Source organism: Ailuropoda melanoleuca, chromosome 4 (genome assembly GCF_002007445.2).
Source record: "Ailuropoda melanoleuca isolate Jingjing chromosome 4, ASM200744v2, whole genome shotgun sequence".
Classification (NCBI taxonomy): Eukaryota; Metazoa; Chordata; class Mammalia; order Carnivora; family Ursidae; genus Ailuropoda; species Ailuropoda melanoleuca.
Window position 1 is genome coordinate 124,029,126 of NC_048221.1, and position 26,648 is coordinate 124,055,773.

General features: G+C 44.3%; 1 protein-coding gene across 3 annotated transcripts in view; it reads right to left on the reverse strand.

The window, feature by feature from the left end:
• DRC1 (dynein regulatory complex subunit 1) overlaps nt 1-22,612 on the reverse strand; it is a 40,896-nt gene extending 18,284 nt beyond the window's left edge. For 2 of the 3 annotated variants that reach the window (XM_019808418.2, XM_011235011.3), the window contains exons 1-7: nt 22,384-22,612; nt 12,801-12,888; nt 8,054-8,166; nt 6,424-6,607; nt 5,686-5,823; nt 4,508-4,594; nt 3,718-3,840 (exon numbers count right to left, since the gene is read on the reverse strand). In XM_019808418.2, coding sequence (XP_019663977.2) covers nt 3,718-3,840; nt 4,508-4,594; nt 5,686-5,823; nt 6,424-6,607; nt 8,054-8,166; nt 12,801-12,888; nt 22,384-22,538 — 888 coding nt within the window. In that variant the 5' untranslated portion in view covers nt 22,539-22,612. Of the gene's footprint in view, nt 1-3,717; nt 3,841-4,507; nt 4,595-5,685; nt 5,824-6,423; nt 6,608-8,053; nt 8,167-12,747; nt 12,889-22,383 lie in introns of those variants that run through there. The other variant, XM_019808425.2, reaches the window with a different exon arrangement.
• Between the last annotated feature and the right edge of the window lie 4,036 nt (nt 22,613-26,648).

Consider the following 26,648-nt stretch of genomic DNA (forward strand, 5'->3'; position numbering starts at 1 on the left):
CAGCTGCCATCACTGCCCCAAGTGGAATGGAAATCTAAAGCAGCCTTTCCCCTGGTCCTATGGGCTGACCTCAGAGATCCTACGGGGCCTCTTCTCCTCCACTCTCAGGAATTGTACCTTGTCTATCTTTGTGCACAATGTAAGGTCACGGTGTTTGTTAAATAAGTAACTTGTATTTGATTTTTTGTGTGTGATTAATACTCTGGTATTAAAGGTAACAGTCCCTGAAGTTGAGCGAAACCATTTTTCAATTTTAAAAGCACAAGCAGGACCTAAAGTAAAAAACGTTTGCTTCCTGCCTCAAGAACTGAGTGTTTCTAGTAGTGTTATTTTGGGGTGCTGGGCGGGTGTGGTAAAATGCTTCTCGACTGCATGATGTTTACAGGCTTCTTTTTGCTCATTAATAATGTCACCTTACTAGCAGTAAGCACAGGGAAAGTATACATTCTCTTTTTTTACTTCTTGTACTTTACCCATCAAACCAAATCTATGGGTATTGGATCCTTCGTATTTTTGCGGTTTGCAAAAATTTTAGTTGTATATTTTAGAACTGATACAGTGCTATGAATTACTTAGGAAGAGCAAATTTGACGTTGAGCTGCATACTGTATCTTCTTGACAAAAATCGATGCTATTTGACTTTATTGTCTAGTGAAAGTTCACCTAAGTGCCATTATGATCAAGTTCGACCTACTGAAATACCCCACATACGGCAATATGGTAATCCCTGATTTGATCATATGTTCCTAGTTAAAGGGTAATGTGGTACAGTATACTCCTGGTTTCCACTCCAACACAGGAAAGAACTGTCGTGCACAGGAACTGCACGTACTTCCTGCTCTGAGTATCTCCATCTGCCTGCCTCACACATACTGACACTTCACGGCCTGTCCAACTGGACAGGGGAAGCCAGGAGACGCGGGACTCCCAGGCTCTCTGCCTCTCTGTCCCTCACCTCCCTAGTCTGCCATCACCCCCTACCCCCAAAATCTCCCATGTCCCAGAATTTTTTGGCTTTGTTCAAGCATTTGAGGATTAGATTAAGAATGAGAGGTTCTACTCCTACAACTCAATAGCAAAAATAATAATAATAATAATAATAATAATAATGATAATTAACTACCCGATTAGAAGACATACAAATGGCCAATAAGGTTATGAAAGGTGCTCAGCATCACTACTGATCAGGGAAATGCAAATCAAAGCTACAATGAGATACCACTTCACACCTCTTAGGATAGCTAGTGTCAAAAAACCAATGACGACAAGTGCTGGCAAGGATATGGAAAAGGAAACCCCGTGCACCATTGGTGGGAATGCAAACTGGTGCAACCACTCTGGAAACAATACGGAGTTTCCTCAAAAGATAAAAAAATAGAACTACTGTTTGATCCAAAATCCCACTTCTGGATATAGATCCAAAAGCACTGAGACCTGGATCTTGAAGAAATGTCGGCACTCCCGCGTTCACTGCGGCATATTCACAACAGTCAAGAGATAGAAACAACCTAAATGTCCATCGATGGACTACTGGAGAAAGAAAATGTGGTATAGGCATAGCATGAAATCTTCCTCAGCCTTAAAAAAGGACAACCTCCCATTTGCAACAACATGGATGGACAGGGAGGACCTTGTACTAGTTAAGTGAAATAAGCCAGACACAGAAAGACAAATGCTGCACGGTCTTACTTGTATGTGGGATCTAAAACAGTCGAACTGGGGGAGGGGAAAGGGGGAGGTGTTGGTCAGAGGGCACAAAGTTTCAGTTATGTGGGATGAATAAATTCTGGGGCCCTAACGGTACAACAGAAGGTCTTTGAGTAACAATGCTGTTATTGTGTATTTAAAAATGTGTTAAGAGAGTAGATCTTGTGTTACGTACTCTTAACACAAAAGGAAAAACAAAACAACAAATAAAAGAACATGGGTTTCCATTATTTCATTGTTGGAGGCCAGCAGTGTGTAGTTCTGTCCCATAAATTATTATAAACCAAAATGACTAAAGAAAGCTTAACAATAGCCATTTTCATTAAAAGTGTCACGTACACAGCCCACATATGCAGCACTGCTCTCACAGACTTCCACTGTTCTTTGTCAGTGACTCTCATTTCCATGACAGTAATATGAGAAAGGCCCAGGAAAATTCTTAAGACTGGTAAGAATATTTGTAGTCTGGGGGCGCCTGGGTGGCGCAGTCGTTAAACATCTGCCTTCGGCTCAGGGCGTGATCCCAGCGTTCTGGGATTGAGCCCCACATCAGGCTTCTCTGCCTACTTCCTCTCCCACTCCCCCTGCTTGTGTTCCCTCTCTTGATGGCTGTGTCTCTCTGTCAAATAAATAAAATCTTAAAAAAAAATTTTGTAGTCTGGAGGGGCTTTGATTCAACCTTGTTACATAAAGCCACAAGAGTAGTAGGTCCTGAAATTTTATCACAGGCTATGTGGAAAAGCCTTAGTCTAACAAGTTTTTCTAGACAGAAACTAGTGACTAGACCGTGCTGGAATATTAAGAGATAATTACATTACACCTAAATGTAATTAGAGACGAGCTTTTTCTTAACTAACTTTGAAGCACAGAATCCTAGGCTTGGAAAGAACTTNACCAGAAACCAGAAAATCTAACCTCCTTCCACTGCAAGAATCCTTCCTCAGCACTGAAGGCAGACACAGTCATGCAGCCTTTGAATACTTTATGAGATAAAAGACTCCTTGTTTTGTGGGATGACCCTTTCCTATATTGGATAGTTCTAACTATTAGAAAGTTCTTTCTGGGGTGCCTGGATGGCACAGTTAAGCGTCTGACTCTTGGTTTCGCTGTGANCTTCACAAACCAGAAAATCTAACCTCCTTCCACTGCAAGAATCCTTCCTCAGCACTGAAGGCAGACACAGTCATGCAGCCTTTGAATACTTTATGAGATAAAAGACTCCTTGTTTTGTGGGATGACCCTTTCCTATATTGGATAGTTCTAACTATTAGAAAGTTCTTTCTGGGGTGCCTGGATGGCACAGTTAAGCGTCTGACTCTTGGTTTCGGCTCAGGCTGTGATCTTAGGGTTGTGAGGTCCAACCCCACGTCGGGCTCCACACTCAGCACCGAGTCCACTTGAGATTCTCTCCCTCTCCCTCTGCCCAACCTGAGCGCTGGAGCTCTCTCTCCCAAATAAATAAATAAATTGGAAGGAAGGAAGGAAGGAAGGAAGGAAGGAAGGAAGGAAGGAAGGAAGGAAGGAAGGAAGTTCGGTCTTTCTGATGGCAAGTCGGACTCTGCCTTACAGCGATGTCCAACCATCAGCTAGAGGCCGTTTCAATATTAGGAACCCTATAGGCTATGGAGCCAGAGCTGGGTTTGAACCCAGGGCCTACCTTCACCACTAGATGGTGGCTGCTCTGCTTTGGCCCTCTGATACACCCAGCTAGCCCTGCTTGTTACTTCCCCTTTGCTTGCCTAAAAATGGATAATCCTCTCAATGATTCCTCAGGTCACGGTTTCCTGTTTTGCCTCTTGGCAGTTCTCCATGGTTTGTTAAAGAAAGAATTCCTCCACATATGTTTTGTCCATGAGCTCCTTCAGATATGATCACTTGAGAGAAAGCAGATAATGAGTATGTATCTGTTGCATGGACTGACTCTGGAACATTCTGGGCGGTCACCAAGGATAAAACATGCCCGAGTACTCTGTCTGCTGTCCCACCCAGACGCCAAGCAACAAGTCAGACCTGCACATCCTGCTCCAGCCTGATCTTGATCGTGTTGTAGTCTTCCCAGTCCCATATCCTCTGCTTGTTCAGCTGCTTCTCATAGCCCTCTACTTTCTTGATGCGGTTCGTAAGATACTCCAGCTGAAGGCACAGGAAGACAAGAGGAAAGTCAGCCCTGACTCCGTCCTTCTGCTGGCCTGACAAGCATGACACAGTGAAGGGTCTCCAAGTGTCATGAGTCTGGAGGGCGTCAGTCAGCCCTCAGAAGCTCCTGTGGCTCCAACACTTCATATTGTTTACCTTACTCTGGGGCTGCCTTACCGAGAAACTCCAAGAAGATTGCTCCGTTAATAAGTTAGCCATGGGCCCTGTGCTCAGACATTGGTATTTCTCAAAAAAAAAAAAAAAAATTCACTGGATCTTAGTCAAGCTATTTCTTTGTTCTTGATGTCTCTGAAATGAAGTGATAACCCCACACCCTTTAAAACACCTTCTTGGGTCACGAATATCCGTGGCTGGGGTAGATGTCTAGGAACAAAGAAGACAGTGACAGGACCACGGGAACCCCAGCGAGCTGCAAAGGAAGGTGGTATTCACGGGCACCAGAAACAAATGTCACCACCAGAGGCAGCGCCATCCACAGGGCCACAATGACTGACCATGAAGTGCAGTAGTAAACGTCTGCCATGGCAATCCTCCCCAAGATACGTAAAGGCTAGTGAATTCGGTCACAGCAGATATTGCCCCAGACTCCATGGATCACCCTCGACACGTCCACCACCCCCTACCCCACACACCACCCCTTTACCTCTTTAGCACTGTGAGCCTGCAGGGCCTGCTCCCATTTCTTCTTATTACTGGTCAGCAGTTCTTGTCGTTCTACCTCAAATGCTTTCTACGACCAAAAAGGAAGAGGGCTCTCGCTTCTGTTTTGATTGGGCAGGTTCCACAGTATGAAAGAACTCACAAGTGATTGCACAAAGTGCCACTTACCAACCAGATAGTCAAAGTCAAATCCAAATGCAAACTTATCAAGTTTCATACAACCAAATGGCAATGGAAGGAGCTGCATGGAGATCAGTGCTATGAAGTCTGGACTTCACACCAATTTCAAGAGGAAATATGCCAACTGCCCTGTGGCTCAGCCAATATCAGAGGAGGGAGCTGGATAAAGGCCAGTGCCCTTGGTGGCAGGTACAGGGCAAGCCCTGGTATCTGCTTCAATCACGCCAAGGGCTGCTGCACTGCTATGGCTGGGGTTCCCACAAAACAAAGGAACACGTTGCTCACAAGAGATAGGTCAAGGAATGCAGAAAGGAGTCTGTAATAATCCAGAGAGGTCCCCACCCTCTTGGCTCTCTTCCATTCTGGAAAGGCCAGTCTCAATGTCAATCCTTAACATTTCATTCTAATTCAAAGTATTGATTCCTGAACCTATGTTCCCATGCTCCCACCCCTGGCTGCCATAAATACAACAAATAAACAGCTCACATACCCCCCNGCTCTCTTCCATTCTGGAAAGGCCAGTCTCAATGTCAATCCTTAACATTTCATTCAAATTCTGAACCTATGTTCCCATGCTCCCACCCCTGGCTGCCATAAATACAACAAATAAACAGCTCACATACCCCCCTCCTCCACTCTTCTTATCCTTACATGGTTTTATTTTCTTGCAAAGCACTTATTACCACCTGTCCAACTATATATTTAGTAGTTTATCTGTTTATTGTCTAGCTGTCTCCTACTAGAACACAGATCCCAGCGAGGACTTTGTTTTGTTCATAGCTGTACCCCCAGCCCCTGGTACAGTGTCTGGCACACAGGAGACACTTGATGAATCCGTGTTGGGTGAGTGAAGGAATGGGTAAACAAATGAAGGGGCAGAAACCGGAGGACGAGACACCTGGGATAGGGTGGACAGACCTGGCCCTCTTCCCAGGGGCCACCCTCGGGCAGAAGGCAGCTCTTTCACACACACCCTGTCACCTCAATGTAATTCAGCTCCTGACGGAAGGTTTTCATGACATTCTTCACTTGTTCTTCCATCCTCTCCAGCAGCAGGCAGATGTCATCTGACTGTTTCTTCAAATCCTTCACATACTGGTCGTCTTTTGTTTTCAGCTCCTACAGAAGAGTGTGTCGAAGGCTGATCACCAACTAAGCCAGAAGCAAGAGGCGCCAAGCACACTCCACCTGGACCTCTCTCTTCAGTATCTGTGAACACTAGGAATTTCTAACCATATGAAGTGAAAGTGACTTCAGAAGAATCTGAGGACGCCCGAGAGAAGCCACAGGCAGACGTAGCCGAGTGGCTGCAGCTCGGGGCAAAGCCAGAACGAGCAGCAGGGGATCAAACCCGCCATGACTACTTGCTGCAAATCTCCCCGGAAGCTCCCAGATGGCCCAGGGTGCCCTGGCTGAGCAACAAAGACCCGGGATCCAACATGGGAATCTATCTACTACAGACTAAGTTCCATTCCTGAACTGAAAACATAAAATCCGACACAGCATTTGCTACAAACACACATCTTTTTAAGGTCAGCAATAATTCTAAAATTACTACAAAGCTTTTCCTTCTGGTTGAATTTATTGCCTGAGGTGTGCAATAATCCGAGTAGCAAAGTGAGGCCTCCATATGTTTCCATTCAGGAGGAGCAAACCAATAAGCCAGTCAAATCCCCCAGCCTAAGCCCACGCAGCAGGGTGGGGGGCAGGGAGTCTTGCCTGCTGTAACTCGCTGATAAGTTTGTTCTTGTCCTCTATCAGCCCGGCACAGTGCACCTGCTGGGTGTTGAGCATGTCCCACAGGTCCTGGGGAATTCTTTTCTGTTTGCCCTCCTCCCACTTTGCGGTGATCTCATCAAATTTGTCCTGGCTGGTCTTGACTTCACTCTCCAGCTTCTCAAGTCTGTGAAAACAAACACCCCGGCCATGCCAGTGCAGCCCAGGTCTGGAAGCCGCCTCCTGCCGGAGCAGTCTGAAATACCAGGCACTGCTCCAGATACCCCTGCTCGAAGCCAAACCAGGCTCTGAGAAATCTTTCAGCCTAATGACTGACCGGCAGTAAGGAGACCAAGTGAACAAAGTGGCACATAGCAAGAGCAGACCAACCGTGGGGCTGCACCACTTACGCACGCACATGTGCGTGCAGATCAAGAGTCAATTTGTCACATACTTCTGTGACAAGCTGTATGACCCAGTGACCAAGGCCTGACTTTGCCACTAACTGACTCTCAACTGGAGACAAGTCCCTGACCCTCCATAAGAAGGAGAGGGTGAAAGCACCTACTTTCACACAGCTGCTGTCGGGGTTACGTGAGAGGGCGCTCAGCACGGAAGTCCCTTAACAAAAGGTGCTCATATTACTATTTTTGGTTATCAACACAACTTCGGGTGTGTGGCCGTTCCTCTCCTAAATTATCAATAAATGACCAGGGGGACATACCAATAGGGAAATGCCACTATTAAGCAATGGAAAATCGGCATGGCCTTTCCAGAAATTCCAAAGAGACTCTGTGATGGAGTGTACAGCAGAGGGGACCAGAATGAAGGGAGGCGTGAAGACAAGAGAAGAGCCTTCAGAGCCCCCAGAACAGCCACTAGGACATATGCCGAGACTCTCTCCCTGCCTTAACCGACGGTCATTCTAGGAGGCTGCCTCCCGACAAGAGCTCCAACCCCTACAGGACAGGGGTCACAACTTAACCTCATGCCCCCCTTCTCCCCTCCCTTCCGAGCTAGAGCACAGAGTACATATTACAATTCACTTGACTTTTGTCCTCAAAAAATGAACAACAACAGCCAGGTCATCTTTCCAAAGTCCACATTTATCCTGTAACTGTCACTTAAGACCTTCAGCGTTTCCTCCGTGGTTACAGGACAAAGCCTACCTCTTGGGAAATGAGCCGATNACAGCCAGGTCATCTTTCCAAAGTCCACATTTATCCTGTAACTCTGTCACTTAAGACCTTCAGCGTTTCCTCCGTGGTTACAGGACAAAGCCTACCTCTTGGGAAATGAGCCGATTCAGGGCTGGGTAGAGCCCCAGGCAGGCAGGGGAAAGTTGCGAGAATCAAGTCACCACTCGCATACTGGTAAAGCTAGTGACGGTGCTGAAAGAATTACTTGTGCTCAACAACAAAAAACATCGTTACCATCGTACTGTTGCGGAGATGAGCTGAACTGGCCGAGCAGGGAGGAAACCAAGGAGGGAAGGAAGAGATTCGTCCCTAAAGGGCGATAAGAGGATTCTGCTAGCCTGAGTGTGACACAGCCACTTTACAACACTGGGGGAGATTTGGGGGACCCACGGAAGAGCTGTCCTCATGTCAACTGCAGAGCAGGGGGTCCTCACCTCTGACGCTTTATCTCCTCTTCCTCCACTCTCCTGTGGATCTCTCTGATATCTGTAGCCACCTGAATATTTGTCACCAACTCGGTGCCACAAAGGAGCAGTTTAGCCAATTTCTGAAAACAAAGAATTGATGAAGTTAGAGGGGCGCCTGGGGGGCTCAGTCGGTGAAGCGTCTGCCCGCAGCTCAGGTCATGATCCTGGGGTCCTGGGATCGAGCCCCACATCACTTCAGACTCCCTGCTTGGTGGGGAGCCTGCTTCTCCCTCTCCCCGCCCCCCCCCCACTTGTAGTCTCTCTTGCTGCTCTCTCTCTCTCAAATAAATAAAATCTTTTAAGAAAAAAAGAATTTATGAAGTTAGAAACATTTTGCTCAACTGTCTGTAGCTGTTCAATCCAGCCACGTGGGAATCAAAAGCCACCTTAAGACCCTTAAGAGTAGCATGTATTTGGCAATCCATCTCCATCAGGATGCTGGGGATGTGATATGAGAGCTTACAATTTAATAGCACATGTGATTTGGAAGGTACTTTGGTTCCTGCCCGTTAGACTAGGGACCACCGGCTAGCACGCTGGCAGACACCCTAGGCACGTCTCGGCACTTGCCCCCGTAGACCCTCCAAGTGACTGACGCCACCAGGGGCTTTTCTGAGAATTCAGTGGGAGAGGTGAGGCAGAGATATGGCAATCATCCTCCAACATCCATCCCCCCTCCTCCTCTCCGAGAAACAGGACCCCCAATTGTAGCTGGACATTGGACCTACCAAAATGGATACACTTCCCAACCTCCTTTGCAGCTAGAATACAGTCTGATCAACACAACGTGAGCAGACGCGATGTGTGCCACTTCTGAGTGGTGGGTTGAAGGGAAAAGGTGTGTCCTCTGAGGCCCCATTCCCCCCTCCTCCCAGGCTGGCATGTGGTATGACCAGTATGACGCGGTGAGCAGATGAAAGTCACATAAGGAAAGGCAGAAGGAGATGAGGTCCCCGACATCGAGGAGCCCCCGTATCAGCCCTGGACCCTGTACTTATGCTCTGAACTACTAAGTAAGCCAGAGGAAGAAGCTTCTATGTTGTTTAAGCTACCGTTACGTGGGGTCTTCTGTTCCAGAGGCTCTAACACAGGACAGCAGTGCAGCGGACTGCATGGCTGACTCCCTTGATGGCTCAGTAATTTTGCTATTGGCACCCCTCTTCTAAATCCCTCCTTGGGGGCACCTGGGTGGCTTAGTCAGTTAAGCACCTGCCTTCAGCTCAGATCAGGATCCCAGGGTCCTGGGCTCGAGCCCCATATGGGGCTCCCTGCTCAGCAGGGAGCCTGCTTCTCTCTCTGCCCCTCCCCCCCCACTCATGCGTTCATGCTCTCTCTCTCAAATAAATAAATAAAATCTTAAATAAATAAATAACTCTCTCTTTGAATTCCGCCTCAGTGTCTTCACTCCTGACGTTTGGGCGATGACATGATTTCCAACAAAAAGTTCAGGTATCCCTAGGCTGTGCCTAAGTTTTCCAAGTCGGAACTTAAAAACTCTCAGCTCTCAAATTTTTCTGAACAAAGAACCTATAAACATCTCCATAACAAAGGAGTCACTGAAATTATCAGAGATTCTATTTCATCTCACCCTTCTAAGATATTTGGAAATGCAGTGGGTTTGTTTTTATTTTTAAGATTTTATTTATTTATTTATTTGACAGAGAGAGAGAGAGTACAAGCAGGGGGAGCGGCAGGCAGAGGCAGAGGGAGAAGCAGGCTCTCCTCGGGGGAGCAGGGAGCCGGATGCCGGGCTCGATACCAGGACCCTGGGACCGTGTCCTGAGCCAAAGGCAGATGCCTAACTGTCTGAGCCACCCAGGCTCCCCAGAAATGCAGTTTTAATGAATACAGAACTGGAGCCTTAACCCAAATATTCCAGGTACTCTAGACTTTTTTAAATGGCTACAGTTTTAGCACTTGTACCAAATGGTTTTATATGGCTAAGGAAGTAAAGGCTTTCCTGTAGTTTTTGAACAATTTTCTATTTTCTGCTCACACAAAGCGAACATCGGAAATTTCTGAATCAAGTATTCCAGACTCAAAGTAAAACTAAAAATGTTACAGTCACCAACAGACCAACAGACACAGGAAAAGATCAAACTGTCATTTTCAGGTGATATGATTATATATGTAAAAAAAATAAACACACAAACAAAAGAAACCACAGGACAGCTATTAGAATTAACAAGTGACTTTGACAAAGCTGCTGAGTATCAGGTCACTATACAAAATCCAATTGTACTTTATATATCAGCAATAAACACTAATAGCCTCAACACAAAGTATAAGACACTGTTGAGCAAAATTAAAGAATACCTAAATAAATGGAGGGATATTTTATACTCATGGATTGTAAATCTCATTGTTGGTAAGATATTAATTCTTTCCTAAATTGATATAGATTCAATCCGACCTCAATTAAAGGCCCAGCAGGGGACACCTGGGTGACTCATGGGTTAAGTGGCTGACTTGATTTCAGCTCACGTCATGAGCTCAGGGTCCTCGGATCAAGCCCCACATCAGACTCCATGCTCAGCAGGAGTCTGCTTGAGGACACTCTCTCTCTCTCTCCTCTCCCTTTAACCCCAATCTCCCCCCTCCCCTGCTCGCTCGCTCTCTAAAATATATAAATAAAACTTTTTCTTTAAATCCCAGCAGGTTTTTTGGTGGAAACTGACAAAATGATTGTAAAAATTATATGGAAATGCAAAAGGTTAGGATAGCCAAGGCAATCTTGAAGAACCACAAAACTGGAGGACCTACTCTACCATATGTCAAGACCTGTCATAAGGCTACAGTAGTTAAAATAGTGTGGAACTGGTGTAAAGTCAGACAAATGGACCAATAGAACAGAATAGAGAATCTAGAAACAAATCCACATACGTGATCACCTGATTCATAACATAGGTGTCCTGCAGTGCAGAGGGGAGAGGTTGATTTTTTCAATAAATGGTGCTTAAAAATCCATATACAAAACGGTGAACCTTGAGCCTTACCTTTACACACCCACAAAAGTCAATTCGAGATAGACTACGGACCAAAATGTAAATGATAGAATGAGAAAGCGTCTAAGAGGAAACTTGGAAGAATATCTTTATAAAATTGGAGCAAGATTAAACAGGAAACAAAAGAATCACCAATTAAAAATGACTGATAAGGTGCGGGTCCAAGGACAGCAGCCCTTCCTGTCCAAGTCTTAGGGTAGAACTGGTTATTAATATCTTGATATAGAGGAAGGTAGCATTTGGTTTTTATAGATTTCTTTTCTATGCCAACACTTTACATGACTTAAGTCCTAAGTGCAAGGAAGCTTGAAAAGCTGCTAACGAAAACAACATCATATCTTCGGGTTCACACTCCGAGTGCTCCAGACGAACCGTATATCAGTATTTTCAAGACCATAGCACAGTAGGTTCCAGATTATACACAATATCCTTTTGATCCTATCCAGCAATGCTCAGAGATCATCGACACTTTGACGAAGCAACCCCAACAGAGAGGGGGCATGACTCATCTAGGTCACGGTGAGCAACAGACTGGGACCGAGAACACACCGCTGCTCAGTATTCTTTCTGCCACCACAAAGTGTCTTATCCCCGACACAGCACCGCGCAGTTCACTCGGGTGTGTCTATAGATCTCTATGCTCTTGATGACATTTCAGCAACTTGAGTATTTTTGTTCTCCCAGTGAGTGCACTTCAGCTTCTGCCAGAAATGATCTCTCTCCTCTCTGCTTTTATAAGTCCCACCTATTTTTCCAAGATGCAGCTCAAATGCCACTTTCTCCATGTAACCTTCCCCCATCGGTACCACTCAGGCAGCACCCTTCCTTACCCCAATTCCTACCTTCCTACTGCCCTATGATATTCATTTAGCAATTAATTAAATGAAGCACTAAGCCATTTCTGCTTGCTGTTTGAAACTCTGCTCATTCTTCCTGCACCTTGTTCCAAGCACTTTATCAAACATCCCAGGAGCCCTGGCATTGCCACGGGAGAGCAATCGATGACTTTCTTTTTACTGTTTATTGAGTATAAGCTCTGTACTACTCCACAGGCTCTCGCTCTCACAGAGCTTACAGCTCCCCTGGGGACACCGCAGGCACACACATTTGAAGTCCTACAAGGGAGAAAACGGTCTAAAATGAAATGCATGACACAGAGAAGGCATATTCAGTGTGCAAATTAAAGGAGCCTCGGGCTGCAGAGGGTTCATGGACTTGAAGTCCTCTCAAGTTGGGACCTGAGATGGTCTTGAAGTATGGAAAGGCATCCTGACGAGAGGAGAGAAGAGAAAGGTAGAGGAGAGTGGAGGGGATGGGAGGGGAGGGACATTCTGGAAGATCAGAGGCACACACAACAGGAAGAGCAGAGCCCCCACTGGAGGCGAGGGAGTGGATCAGCCAAGCCAGAGCGAAGGCCTAAGGCAGGTATCAGTGGGAGGAAGACTGAAGGTAGGACGGGAACAGAAGGCCCTGAATGGGCAGTTGAAACATTTGGACTTGATCCCACGAATGATCCATAGGATGAAATGAAAGCTTACTCCAAGAGAGCTCTCAAAATGGGAAAGATTCAAATTCACTTCTGCCTAACTAAAGGCAGGAACGTGGAATCTCTCTTGAGATTCTTCTGGTCTAAGTACAAAAACCATGACATCATACCCAGCTCCCTCGTGTCACGGGCTGATGGGACCCATCTGCCACACAGCTCATACCAGTCTGCTTTCTTCTTTCTGCTTGTAGCTCTTGCTCCGATCTTCCTCACTCTCTTTCTTCCTGTCTAAATATTCTCCAGGCACCTCCCTGCGACCGGAGAAAGTAGAGAAACTAGTTATGTCTAGTATGTGGGTTCTATAGAGTTTCCATAGTGCAGCATACCATACACAAAAATACATCCCATACGGGTAAAAATTTAAATATTAAAAAAAACCACAATCATAGGGGCGCCTGGGTGGCACAGCGGTTAAGCGTCTGCCTTCGGCTCAGGGCGTGATCCCGGCATTCTGGNTGTCTAAATATTCTCCAGGCACCTCCCTGCGACCGGAGAAAGTAGAGAAACTAGTTATGTCTAGTATGTGGGTTCTATAGAGTTTCCATAGTGCAGCATACCATACACAAAAATACATCCCATACGGGTAAAAATTTAAATATTAAAAAAAAACACAATCATAGGGGCGCCTGGGTGGCACAGCGGTTAAGCGTCTGCCTTCGGCTCAGGGCGTGATCCCGGCATTCTGGGATCGAGCCCCACATCAGGCTCCTCCGCTATGAGCCTGCTTCTTCCTCTCCCACTCCCCCTGCTTGTGTTCCCTCTCTCACTGGCTGTCTCTATCTCTGTCAAATAAATAAATTTTAAAAATCTTTTTAAAAAATAAATAAATAAACACAATCATAAAAACACTAGAAGTAAATACAAGAGAGAACCCATCTTAGGATAAGAACAAAGCTAGAAAAAAAATAAAAAGACTGAGAGACTTGACTTCTCAAAATTAAAAACTCTTCTCCGCAAATCAAGGGATAAACTCGTAAAAGATACTTGACAAAATGTTGCCATCTAGAAAACAGAACAGGCTCCAATCAATACAAAAAAGACAAAATACTGATTAGAAAAACTGTCCAGNTCTTTTAAAAAAATAAATAAATAAACACAATCATAAAAACACTAGAAGTAAATACAAGAGAGAACCCATCTTAGGATAAGAACAAAGCTAGAAAAAAAATAAAAAGACTGAGAGACTTGACTTCTCAAAATTAAAAACTCTTCTCCGCAAATCAAGGGATAAACTCGTAAAAGATACTTGACAAAATGTTGCCATCTAGAAAACAGAACAGGCTCCAATCAATACAAAAAAGACAAAATACTGATTAGAAAAACTGTCCAGGGATGTGGACAGGCAATTTACAGAAGAAATACAAGAGGCAAACAGACATTTGAAAATATGTTCAACTTCACATAGAACCTGAGAAATGAAATTGAGAAGCCTGTGAGGTATCATTATTCTCCATACCAGACAAGAAAAGATTTAAAAGGTTGATAATGGGACACCTGGGTGGCTCAGTCAGTTAAGCGTCTGCCTTTGGCTCAGGTCATGATCCCAGGGTCCCAGGATCGCATTCTGCATCAGGCTCCTTGCTCAGTGGGGAGCCTGCTTCTGTCTCTGCCTGCCACTCCCCTCCCACCCGCCTGTGCATGCACTCTCTCTCTCTGACAAATAAATAAATAAAATCTTAAAAAATAACTAACTAAATAAATAAAAAGTTGATAATATCAGGTGTGGGCCAGGTGTGGATGCCCGACTATTCACACCACTCCACAGGTGGGGATGTGAGGTATAACAACCTGTCTAAAAGCCGATTTGGCAAGATTTATCACAAACTTAAATACACCTCTCCTCTGACCCAACCTTCAGGAATTCTCTGCAGAAAGTACTCAGAGAAATCTGCACAAGAACGATTATTACAGCACTGACTCTACTGGCAGGAACACGGAAACATTTCCACATACATTAATCTTCACTAATACCCGCCTGTTTAAGAGCTTGCGAGGCAACAATTTAAGAAAAAATGGGGGGGGGTGCCTGGGCGGCTCAGTTGGTTAAGTGTCTGTCTGCCTTTGACTCAGGTCATGATCCCAGGGCCCAGGGTCGAGCCCCACATCTGGACTCCCCACTCAGCAGGTGTCTGCTTCTCTCCCTCCCTCTGCTTCTCTCCCTCCTCAAGCTCTCTCTGTCTCTCTCTCAAATAAGTAAATAAAAACTTAAAAAAAAAAGAAGGAAAGAAGGTATTTTGTAGCCTAGAGAAAGAATGATGTAATATCTAGAAGTACGCAAACATGTCCGCCACAGTTAAGGAAAAACAGCCAGCTCTAGAACAATACGCAAAGTATAATAAAGATTTTCTTTTAAAAATAGGCTTATATACACATAGGAATTTTCTGGAAGGACGTATGACCAAGAGGTGACAGTAGCTATTAAGGAAAGGGAACTTTACTGAGGATTTCAATTCTCTATATTTTTGTATTAAATGAATTTTACAAATAATGTGTACGGATGTGTGTTAATCAGAAAATAAGACCAAAGAGGAGGGGGTAAAATAACGTCCAGGTTATGGGCTTCTTTAGAGGAGGCATGGGGGAATGACCCCACCAACCCCTACCCCATTTACAACACGGAGGTGCACTCTCCGCTCTGGCACACGGTGGCCACGAGGACTCCCAGCACTGCCTTAGCAAAAACGAAAACATCATGTTGTGACCTCATCCACGGTGCAACAAGCAGATCTCTGTCTCATTCTTTCTTGACTTTTTTCTAATACGGACTCCGTTTCCACCCCCTTTGTTCAAAGTTCAGCACCACTCTAGCGTGTTACAGCATTTCTGAAATGTGGAGTTGAGTTACCACCCCCCCCACTCCAAACCTAACCAAAACCCCATTTTCTTTCTTATCATTTCAAGCACTTCCCTGTTCTTACTCAATCTATTCTTTGCTATTACTAAGAGAACTAAGTGTTCTCTTAGGTCTTCCGACGTTGCCAGGGTCATAGTTTTCCCACTATCACACAAAATGCACTTGTTCTCTTGACTTTCCACTTTGACCACAAGTTAAGCACCAACTCTATCTAAATAATCCTTCCAGTTGCTCCACTTCCTGGAGCAAAGACCAGTGCTTCAGAAGGAGAAAGAACTCTCATTAACTTAGTTTTCACTTGAATCCCACTGCTGCCTTTTACCTATCATGTCTGACTTTCCTAGCACGGCACTGTCCAATAAAGCCACCAACCACAAGTGGCTGATCCAAGCTGGAATGTCGGGTGAGTATAAAATACAAACTACATGGATTTTGAAGACTTTCAATGAAAAAAAAAAAGCAGAATATCTCAATATGATTTGTACTGATTACATGTTAAAATAATATTTTTATATAGTGGGTTAAATAAAATAAATGACAAAACCTAATTTCACCTGTTTTGTTTACTTTAACGGGGCTACTGGAGATTTGTCATTTGTTTTGTTTTGCTTGCTGACCTAGCATATTCCCCAAAGGAGTCATCCCCAAAGAGACTTCTCCCTCCTCAGCTTTGAGCTGAGTCCCTCTTTCGGGAAACTGCTTCCTCGGGGCTCCAGCCCACGAGGTCTCAGCAGAGCTGCAATCTTCTTGAATACCCCACCTCCTGACCGATCAAAGTCCCTTGCCGGGATTTAAAAAATTGGCACTTCATTGATTGTGTGGCTGGGTCTCGGGTTCTGGGTTGGAAATCATTTTCCTTCAGAACTTTGAGAGCCCTGCTGAAGTGTCTTCTACCTTCCAGGGTTGCTATTTCAAACCCCTGAGGTCACCCTTTCTTAATCCTTTCCTTGGATGTGACAGTTGTTGTTTTCATTCTGGAAACTTGGAGGCCCCTTCCCCTGGCTCTCCGTGCTCTTGAAGCCGCTTTCTCAGTCCCTGCAGCCAACTCAGTAGTCTTCAAGTTTTAGCAAGCACTTTTAGCCCCCGTGATTGATTTTTTTTCATAATAATATTTTTTATTATGTTAGTTACCATACAGTACATCGCTAGTTTTTGATGTAAAGTTCCATGATTCATTACTTGCATATAACACCCAGTGCACCATGCAATACGTGCCCTCCTTAATACCCATCACCAGCCTATCCCATTCAAGCCCCCGTGATGGATTAACTCAACCTTTCTCTGTGTATCTATAATGCACTGCATTGTTTCCTAGAAAGACTCCAGACCAAACCCTCCCGCACAACTTTCCTCCTCCACCCCCACCCCAGGCACCAATACACAAGCTCTGAGCACCCCTGAGTCCGCACACAGTCAAGGAGGGTTAAAGACCTCTGTGCTCTCCTTTTACTGATTAACTGCCCTAAAGTTCCTCTAAAAGTCTTCATGCGAAAACATGGGAGTTGGCTTTGGGACAAGAGTTAGCCTTCTCCCCGGGTGGCCGGCCCCTTGAATAGAGCTCACAATCCTTTCCAATCAAAACTCTCCAGTATTGGCTTTCCAAGCAACCAGCAGCCGAACTTGGGTTTTTCAGTCATTCTGAACTTTCTCAGTGGTGTGCCCGCTGGTGGGACTTTTATCCATTGGGCTGAACATTTTCAGTTGGGTGTTTCCCCCAAGCAGGAAACTCATGAACTTCAGTACTGATCAATTTTCTGGAATACTTCCAGTGATAATTTCCTCCCCTCTGTTTGCTCTGCCCTTTCTTTATGGATCTAGAAAGGAGAGACTAGAGCTCCTGGACTAGTCCTCTAATTTTGAAAAATCTTTTTCTCTCCTAGTTTCTGTTTTTCTTTCTGCTCTGTCTTCTATGTGACTCCATGACCTGTTTTTTCTAACCCTTCTAGAGTTTTTCACTTCTATCATATTTTTTTTATTTCCAAGAGCTCTATTTTGTTCTCTCACCACTCCTTTTAATAGCATCCTATTCTTGTTCTGTGGTTGCAATACCATTTCTTTTTTTCTCCAAGGATCGTCCGAATGACAGTCTTTTTGTTGTATCACTATTGTCTTTTTTTTCCTACATAGTCTCAAGTTCCTCTAAGTTGCTTTTTTTCTGTGTGTTCGTTTTGGTGTCTACCTTTCATGATAAAGACTTTCCTCAGACGTCTAGAAAACCTGGTCACCGTAAGACGGAAAGGCTGAAGGCAGCTCTGAATGCAAGGGTGCAGCTTGACAACAGGGAACTTCAGCGCAGGTCCATCTGCTTGGACCGCCTGGTGGGCAATTCTGGATGTCACTGCCTTTAAATCCTTCCCGGGGGGCTCGTCAGATCTTCCAGAGACTTCAATCTCCTGCCTGCCTTGTGAAGCTCCAACTTGCCCATATTCCCGGAAGGGGCAGAAGGACAGCAAGGTCTCAGCTGCAAGTGTGCACGTGGGCACAGAATCCCTTTGCTCTTAGTACAGTGTCCAGCGCCCCCTAAACCGTAGGTCCTCCAATTTACTTCCTTCAAACATCCCGTCTTTTGTGCAAGGTGGGAAAAAGGTTTCTGGCACCCAACTATTAATTTTCCAAACCATTTTCCTCATTTTAGTCCCCTTCCTCGCCTCTACTTCCACTTGAACCTGATGCTTCCGATTTCCTGGGCTTTTGCAGATTTACTGCAGAGTAGATCAAGGGGGGCTCTTGGCTTTCCTCACTACCAGTTTATATTTCCATAGTCTTGAATCTGCGAAACCATTTACCATCTGTCCTTATGCTTCCCAGCTTCCAAAATGTTGTTGCTGTTGAGTCCCTTCTGTTTTGCTTGACTTTGTGAGTTTATGTCTTTTTTATTTAATCCCTTTAGATGTCATGCTAATGGAGTTTTGATAGAGATCCAAGATAAATGTTTGTGTTCCATCTGCCATCCTTACTCCAGAGTCACATCTCCAGGAATTTCAAACTTCAACTGAGACAGTAGAGACTGGGATTTTCAGGAGCTTCAGCCTATTAATCCTGTTCTTTATTTTTATATGACATTTGATTCTATTAACAGCTTCTTCCCTAAAACTATACCTCAATGGCATACCGAGGCCCAAGCACTTAGGGCAATGGGCACCAGAGGTAATCAAGGAGCCTATAGATCGTTTTAAAAGGATACAATGGACTAAAAGTCTGTCTGCTTATTATTATTCAATCTGTGCCAGCAACAAAACAAGGTCAATGATAAAACACTCCTTTTTGAAAAATCTTTTGTTAATCTAAGTTCTAAACAATTTCTGCAGCTACTGTTGATTTTTAGTAACATATATAGGGGCGCCTGGCTGGCTCAGTCGGAAGAACATGAGAAGCTTGATCTCAGGGTTGTGAGTTCGAGCCCCACATTGGGTGTAGAGATTACTTTTTTTAAAAGTCTTAAAAAAATTATATATATATACACACACACACACACACACACACACGTAGGCTTCGATACAGCACCTTTCTATGTCTTATCCTTTAACGAGGATGTGAATTCAGAGAACACGGAGAACAGAGTTGGCCTGTGACATGTACAGACACAGTGGCACACATGTGTTTTGAGGGCACATTTGAAATGGTTCTGCCATCCCAGGTCACTTAGGCAACAGGGCACATCCCCCAGCCCCAAGGTACTACATCTCCCAGCATAAGAGGGATTTGACATATGGGGCGCCTGGGTGGCTCAGTCAGTTGGGCGTCTGCCTTTGGCTCAGGTCCTGATCTCAGGGTCCTGGGATTGAGCCCTGTGTTGGGCTCTCTGCTTGGCGAGTCTGCTTCTCCCTCTCCCTCTGTGCTCTCTCTCTCTCTCTCAAATAAGTAAAATCTTTAATTTTAAAAAAAAAGGGGATTTGACATAAACAACAGCCCAGCTCTTGAAAACATGAAGAAGCTGAACTCCAGTTAGTTCAGGTCTTTCATTCTACATGTAATCATTCTCCAAACCTCACGGAATTCTTTTGGAAACATTTCTTTATGTTTTTCCTTCCTTTTCTCCCCCCAAAAATACAGTAACATATTTAAAAGGTATCGATCCATTCCTGTTTTCCTGTTTCATATTGTAAATTTTACTTTTAGTTTTAAAATTTTTTCACTGGCCTTGTTATATAAACAAAGTTCAACCGAAGAAAACGTTCACTGTCTACTTTCCTTTTCAGGCTATTATTATTTTAAAAACTCCCCTGCTCCAGGTGTTGAATTCATGGGGTCCACCTCTGTACCTCACATATTCGTTTTCCCACCAGCACCACTGGCCATTCTGTCTTCTTTATATCACAGAGACAACCCTCTGTCAGCATTTCCTTTTCTATCCGTTTCTAAATGCAGAGCTTTTCTAGGCCTTGGCCTGAGCTCTCCTCTCATCTTTTCATCCTCTTTTCCAGTGTAAGTCAATCCATTCCCATGGTTTTCAGTACAATCATAATGCTGTTAACTCTCTGCACTGACCTCTCTAATCCAGAATTCTCTTGTGAGTTTCAGACCCATGTCCAACTGCCTAACGGATATCTCAGTTTTAATGTCTTCCAAAATCCAATTTCATTTAATATGTCCAAAGCCAAACTTTTTGATTTCCAAATCCTCCTGCCTCCCTTCCACCGTCACTGTCTTTATCATTTCAATACAGGGCACTACCATCTACCCAGCTGTTCAAGCCATTCTTGCTTTTTCCCTGTCTTTGACCAGCATATCCAAGATCAGTAAATCCAGTCAATTTAAGCTCTAAAATATGTCTTGACTACATCTGCTTTCTCTCTAATTCCACCAGACCAACTTCATCCATCACCTGGACCAATGCAACTCCTTCCTAACCGGTCTCCTTAATTACACTTCCGGCTTCTCCAAGCCACTCCCTCAAAGAGCAATCAGAGTGATCTCAACACACTCAGAAATTTGAGAAACTCCCACACTAAGTCCTTGGCCTGTGGGTAAGAGCTATCAAGGCAGGGAAGGCCAAATGGACATCTCTAAAATTACACCTGAGTACATAAAAACAATCACAAACGGGGGGAGAGGGGAGCAGAGAGGATGGTGGGGATTAGTGTCTCCCTTAAGGATCTCAAGGATACAGGAGGGGTGGTCCCTATCAAGTCTCCATTTAATTTATGGGTCTGGCCCCTGCAAAAACTGGATGTATCTGAGAAAATGATTATCAATACCGCAAGCTCAACCAAGTAGTAACCCTGATTGCTGCTGCCATGCAAGTGTGGTATCTTTGCTGGAGCAGAGTGGAGTGGTCTGAGGTACATGCAAGGTGCCTGCTGATTGGGCCAAATGTGTTATTTTCTACCTCGATCAAGAAAAAGAATCAGGAAGTTCACATTTACATGCAACAGATAATAATGTATACTCATATAATCTACCCACTTACAGGGTCATGTTAATTCTCCTGATCTCTGTCAAAATATAGTCTGAATAGATCAGAACCATCTGGATATCCCAAAGAATATCACATTGATCCATTACATCAGAGTGGCCTGTAAGCCAAATACGACCCACCTGTTTTTGTAGGGCTCACAAGCAAAGAATGATTTTTACACTTTTTAATGGTTTAAAAAAAAAAAAAGATCAGATGACTAGGCAGAGCCCCAAGGATTTTTAGGGCAATGAAACTATTCTGTATGATACTTATAATGGTGGATATGTGTCATTACACATTTGTCAAAATCCATTGAACACCAAGAGTGAATCACGATGTAGACTATGAATTTAGGGTAATGATGTGTCAACTCAGTTTCATCATTTGTAACAAGTGTACCCTCTGGAGCATGTTGATAGTGGGACAGGCTGTGCATGTGTGGGGGCAGGTAGTGTATTGGGAAATCTCTGTACNTATTTGTCAAAATCCATAGAACACCAAGAGTGAATCACGATGTAGACTATGAATTTAGGGTAATGATGTGTTAACTCAGTTTCATCATTTGTAACAAGTGTACCATTCTGGAGCATGTTGATAGTGGGACAGGCTGTGCATGTGTGGGGGCAGGTAGTGTATTGGGAAATCTCTGTACTTTCCACTCAATTTTGCTGTGAACCTAAAACTTGTCTTTAAAAATGAATTCAGAAAAGAAGATCAAAATATGAAGAATATTTTGTGACACGTCAACATTATATGACATTCAAATTTCAGTGTCCATAAGTAAAGCTTTGTTGGAACACAGCCGCACCACTCTGGGCCCCTCGTGTCCTACAGCTAGCAGACAAGTCACCATCTTCGTAGGGTAGCTGACCCTGGCCAGCAGGACAAGGTTTAAGTGCTGTTACACAGTGAGGGTGTTCAGGAATTTAGAAGATCATGCAGGGGCCTCTTGGTAACCCCTTATAACAGCCCCCCGTGTCTGTGAATGGACAGGGGCAACAACCCTGGCCTGAAAAGAGTATGATTATCAGTCTCAGACCCTTCAGGAATGAGGCTTTGTGTCATACAACCAGATAAGCCATGAGACCAGCAGAAGTGACAGTTGAGGTCCGCTGCAGAAATGCTTGTGGAAGGAAGGCAGGTTGGGATGGAAGAAGGAAAGACCTCTGAGGGGAGGCCACGGTTGGCCTGTGTCTTCAGTGTATTGCTCGCAGTGCATGGCACAGCAGGCTCTCAGCAAAAGTGCGGAAGGGATTATTACTTCCATCTTTGACTTTACAAGTGTATTGAATGTTTTCATATCCCGTACTTTGCTTGAACCTTCCGGAAGCAATTTTTCCTATCTCACCGCCTATTTTTCCGCTCACACACGGGGCCCGCCCGCCGCTCCCCACACAGGGCTTCCCGCCCGGGGAAGGCGCCCGCCCCGTCCCCGCCCCGCGTCGCCGGCACCCCGGGGCACTCCGCTGCGAACCCGCTCAGACCCTGGCTCACCGCCTCCGGCCTTCCGGGCGCGCCGCGATGCGGAGGCGCCGGGCCTGGATCCGCTTCTGAGGGTTGTCAGAATGTATGGACGGCCCGAGAATCGGGGTGGACAGGTGTTCCTCCTCCTTCTCCTCCAGGACCCCCAGGGAAGCCGGCGGATTCATGACAGGAGTCTCCAGCCCCAGGCAGCTCCGCCCGGACCACCGCCAGACCGCCGCCTGGTTGCTAACAACAAGCCGTTGCCACGGAAAAGCAGTCACCTGACAGGCAGCTGGCGTACGCGCGCGCGCCTCAGGCCCCGCTCACCGCTATTTGCATACCAGCCTGGGGTTTTTATCCTGGAAAGATAATGGGGTTTAGGCGTTACCTTTCGCCGGGTGAAAATTACATGTTTCATTGAGCACTGTACAAATATCACCTAGCATAATACCTAATATGTAGTAAGTGCTCAACCAGTGTTTGCTGGGTGAAAGAAATGTACAGAGATATAGAGTATGCTCACTGCAGTTACTTATAATATTAAAAAACTGTTATGACCCCGAAATCCATCAAGAGGGGAACAGATAAAGCTTTCATGAGATGGAAGACAATGCAGCCACTAACAATGGATCTGACCTAGAAAGAGATAAAGATGTATTAAATGAGGAAGAGAAGATGTAACAATGCGATCCGAGCTCTATTTGAAATATATCTAGTATATAGGGAAGAAAAATGAACAGAACGTGAGGCCGATATCAAAGAAATTACTGCCTGTGTTCTCTTCTAGGATCTTTATGGTTTCAGATCTCACATTTAGGTCTTTAATCCATTTTGAATTTTTGTGTGTGTGTATGGTGTAAGAAAGTGGGCCAGTTTTCCCAACATGATTTGTTGAAAAGACTTCTTTTTCCCACTGGATATCCTTTCAGGCTTTGTTGAAGATTAACTGACCATATAGTTGTAAGTTCATTTCTGGGTTTTCTATTCTTTTCTTTCTATGTGTCTCTTTTTGTGCCAGTATCATAATGTTTTGATCACTACAGCTTTTTATTAGAACTTGGAAGTCTGGAATTGTGATGCCTCCCGCTTTGCTTTTCTTTTTCGACGTTGCTTTGGCTATTTGGAGTCTTTTGTGGTTCCATACAAATTTTGGGATTGTTTGTTCTAGTTCTGTGAAAAATGCTGTTGGCATTTTGATAGGGATTGCATTAAACGTGTAGATTGCTTTAGGTAGTATGGACATTTTAACACTATTTGTTCTTTCAATCCATGAGCTGTAATGTCTTTCCATTTCTTTGTCTTCTATTTCTCATCAGTGTTTTATAGTTTTCAGAGTACAGATCTTTTACATCTTCGGTTAGGTTTTTTCCTAGGTTTCTTATTGTTTTTGGTACAGTTGTAAATGGGATTGCTTCCTTTCTGCTGCTTCATTATTGGTGTATAGAAATGCAAGATTTCTGGGGTGCCTGGGTAGTTCAGTCAGTTAAACATCTGACTCTTGATTTTGGCTCAGGTCACGATCTCAGGCTTGTGAGATCAAGCCCAGTGTCGGGCTCTGCACTCAGCATGGAGCCTGCTTAAGATTCTCTCCCCCTCTCCCCCGCTCCTTCCCCTCAAAAAAAAAAAAAAAGCAACAGATTTCTGTACATTAACTTTGTATGCTGCGTGTTGTATGCAAATGCTAAATCACTGTATTGTACTCCTGAAACTAATAGTATACTGTATGTTAACTGATGGGAATTTAAATAAAAAATTAAAAAAAACAAAGGGATACATACACCCTGATGTTTATAGCAGAATTATTTACAGTAGCCAGATTATGGAAACAGCCCAAGTGTCTGCCCCATCTACTGATGAACGGATAAAGATGTGGTATATATATACAATGGAATATTACACAGCCATAAAAAATGAAATCTTGCCACTTGCAACGACATGGATAGAGCTCAAGAGAATTATGTCAGAAAGACAACTACCATATGATTTCACTCATATGTAGAATTTAAGAAACAAGCAAGCAAAGTGGGGGGGAAGAGAGGCAAACCAAGAAACAGACTCTTAACTACAGAGAACAAACTGATAGTCATCAGAGGGGAGGTCAGTGGGGTGATGGGTGAAATAAGTGATGGGGATTAAGGAGGGCACTTTTGATGAGCACCAGGTGCTGTATGAAAGTGTTGAATCACTATACTGTATACTTCATATCAACTAACTGGAATTCAAATAAAAACTTGGGGAAAAGAATTAAAATGTAGAAATTAAATTAATATACATTATTTCCCAAATTCATACTGCTTTAATCAAGCTTTTGATTTGGAAAAAAAAAACACACAAAGTAGTTGATACCTCTGGGCATGGGTCTACGGTGGTTTTTCTTTTCTATTTAAAAAAACTGCAAATAACACAAATCACTTTTGATGTAATAAAAAAAAAAGTTTATTTTTTTTTTAAAGAGTGGTGACAGGGGTTCCTGAAGAGACTGCAGCAGGCAAAAGTCACAGGTGAGAGGGATTTGGGGGTGGCCTGTAGGTGTAGGTCCACCTTGATGATTCACAAGCATCCAGAGTCTGGTCCTCACTGGTGGGCAATGCTCCAAAACGCAGAGCTGCTCTTCAGAATTGACTTACACTGTAAGTTCATGACAGAAAAAGAAGATACCCCAATTTGAGCAGGAAACTACAACTGACACACAAGCATGTGTATTTATGACCTGTGACCAGCACATGTCTGTGGCTGATCTACGACAGAAATTAAACTATAGCTGGCAAGTTTCTTGATGTTGTACGATTGACTGCAGTGAACTGAGGGGCCCACATGGGTGTAACGTGCCAACAAGACTAGATAGGTCAAGTCCTTTCACCCCATCCCTGGGTAAGTTTGGGATGATGAACACAAACCCTTCTGGATGTACGGGCTTCCTTTGCTATGCTACAGGCTCGCCATCTATCTTCAGTATGTAGTCTTTTTCCAGAAAAATGATACACTTTAGTATATGAAGTCAAGTCACATACTTAATTCCACATCCGTAAGATTACACCAAATCATCTTAATTGGGGTTTGGGGATTCATCAAACATTTACATAATTTCTTGGCTTATTCCTGTCTCCCAATTTGTGTGAATTTTACTAATAGATTCTCAGAAGGCAATTTTCTTTTATTCATTTCAAGTTATTTTTAGAACTGCCTCACCCATCATCTTCATATATTGACTACCAAAGGTACGAAGGATGGAACAGGGAAGGGAAGGAAGAAGGGAAGTCATGAGCAAGTCATAAGGCTTAGGGAAGAGTTCCAAGGTAAAAAACAGAGCACTAATGATTAGTAGAAACCGAGCACCTACCTTAGACCACACACTGTGCTAAATTCCTCCTTGCATCACTCATAGCACGTAGGCATGACTGCAGTAATATTGCTAATCCCATTTTACAGGTGAAGAAACTGAGGCTCAGAAAAAAATACGTAACCTGACCCGGGTCGATGCTTGCCAGGCTGAACGTGACTAAGAAATAGTCACGGCATTAAAAGCTTGGGAGGTCTTGAGAAACTTTCAGAATGAAAGCAAAAAGAAAAATGGAAGGAGGAAATATCAAGTTTTCTTTCAGGCAACTTGTGAGCAAGGGGAAAAGGTAAGAGCAGGAAGAAGAGCAGGACACTTCGGAGGCACAGCGTCTCCGTTTGGACAGACCCAAGCTGCTTACCTTGCACGTGCCTGCTCTGCTATCAGGCACTCGCTCGGGGTTGGAGGTCTGCAGAGAGAAGGGCAGGGATAACTGCTAGGGCAACCGAGAGGTTGGGAGGGGCGGGGCATTATGAGCACACTGCTGGACAACTAGCCTGGGTTACAATATGGGACATTTTCCCCTCACTGTCTTCAAGCCTGTTACAGAAAAAAAAAAAAATTTAAATACCTGCTGCCAGAACTGGGAGATCAATCCTGATGTAAAAGACAGGAAATATTCTCAGAAGCAATGTTAGAAAATACAAGGTTTTTCAATAAAGCTTATGATTTATAAAGTTTAAGCGTACCAAGTGTGTATCATTCGGTTCCTGTGGAATTAGCCTAGAAAATTAACATTCTTTCTATAAGAAAATGTTTTTAAGTATGAGACAACCACCTTACAAACTAATTTAAGTGTGGCCCAGATATTATTATACACTGCCCAGTACCCGGTTCTGAGGACGTCAAGAGCAGGATACCATGAACAGCTGTTACGGCCACCTGCCTGGTACTCAGCTTTCTGAAACAAGGCACAGGACTACAGAACACCCAGGAGCGAACAGGCTGATCGTTCTTG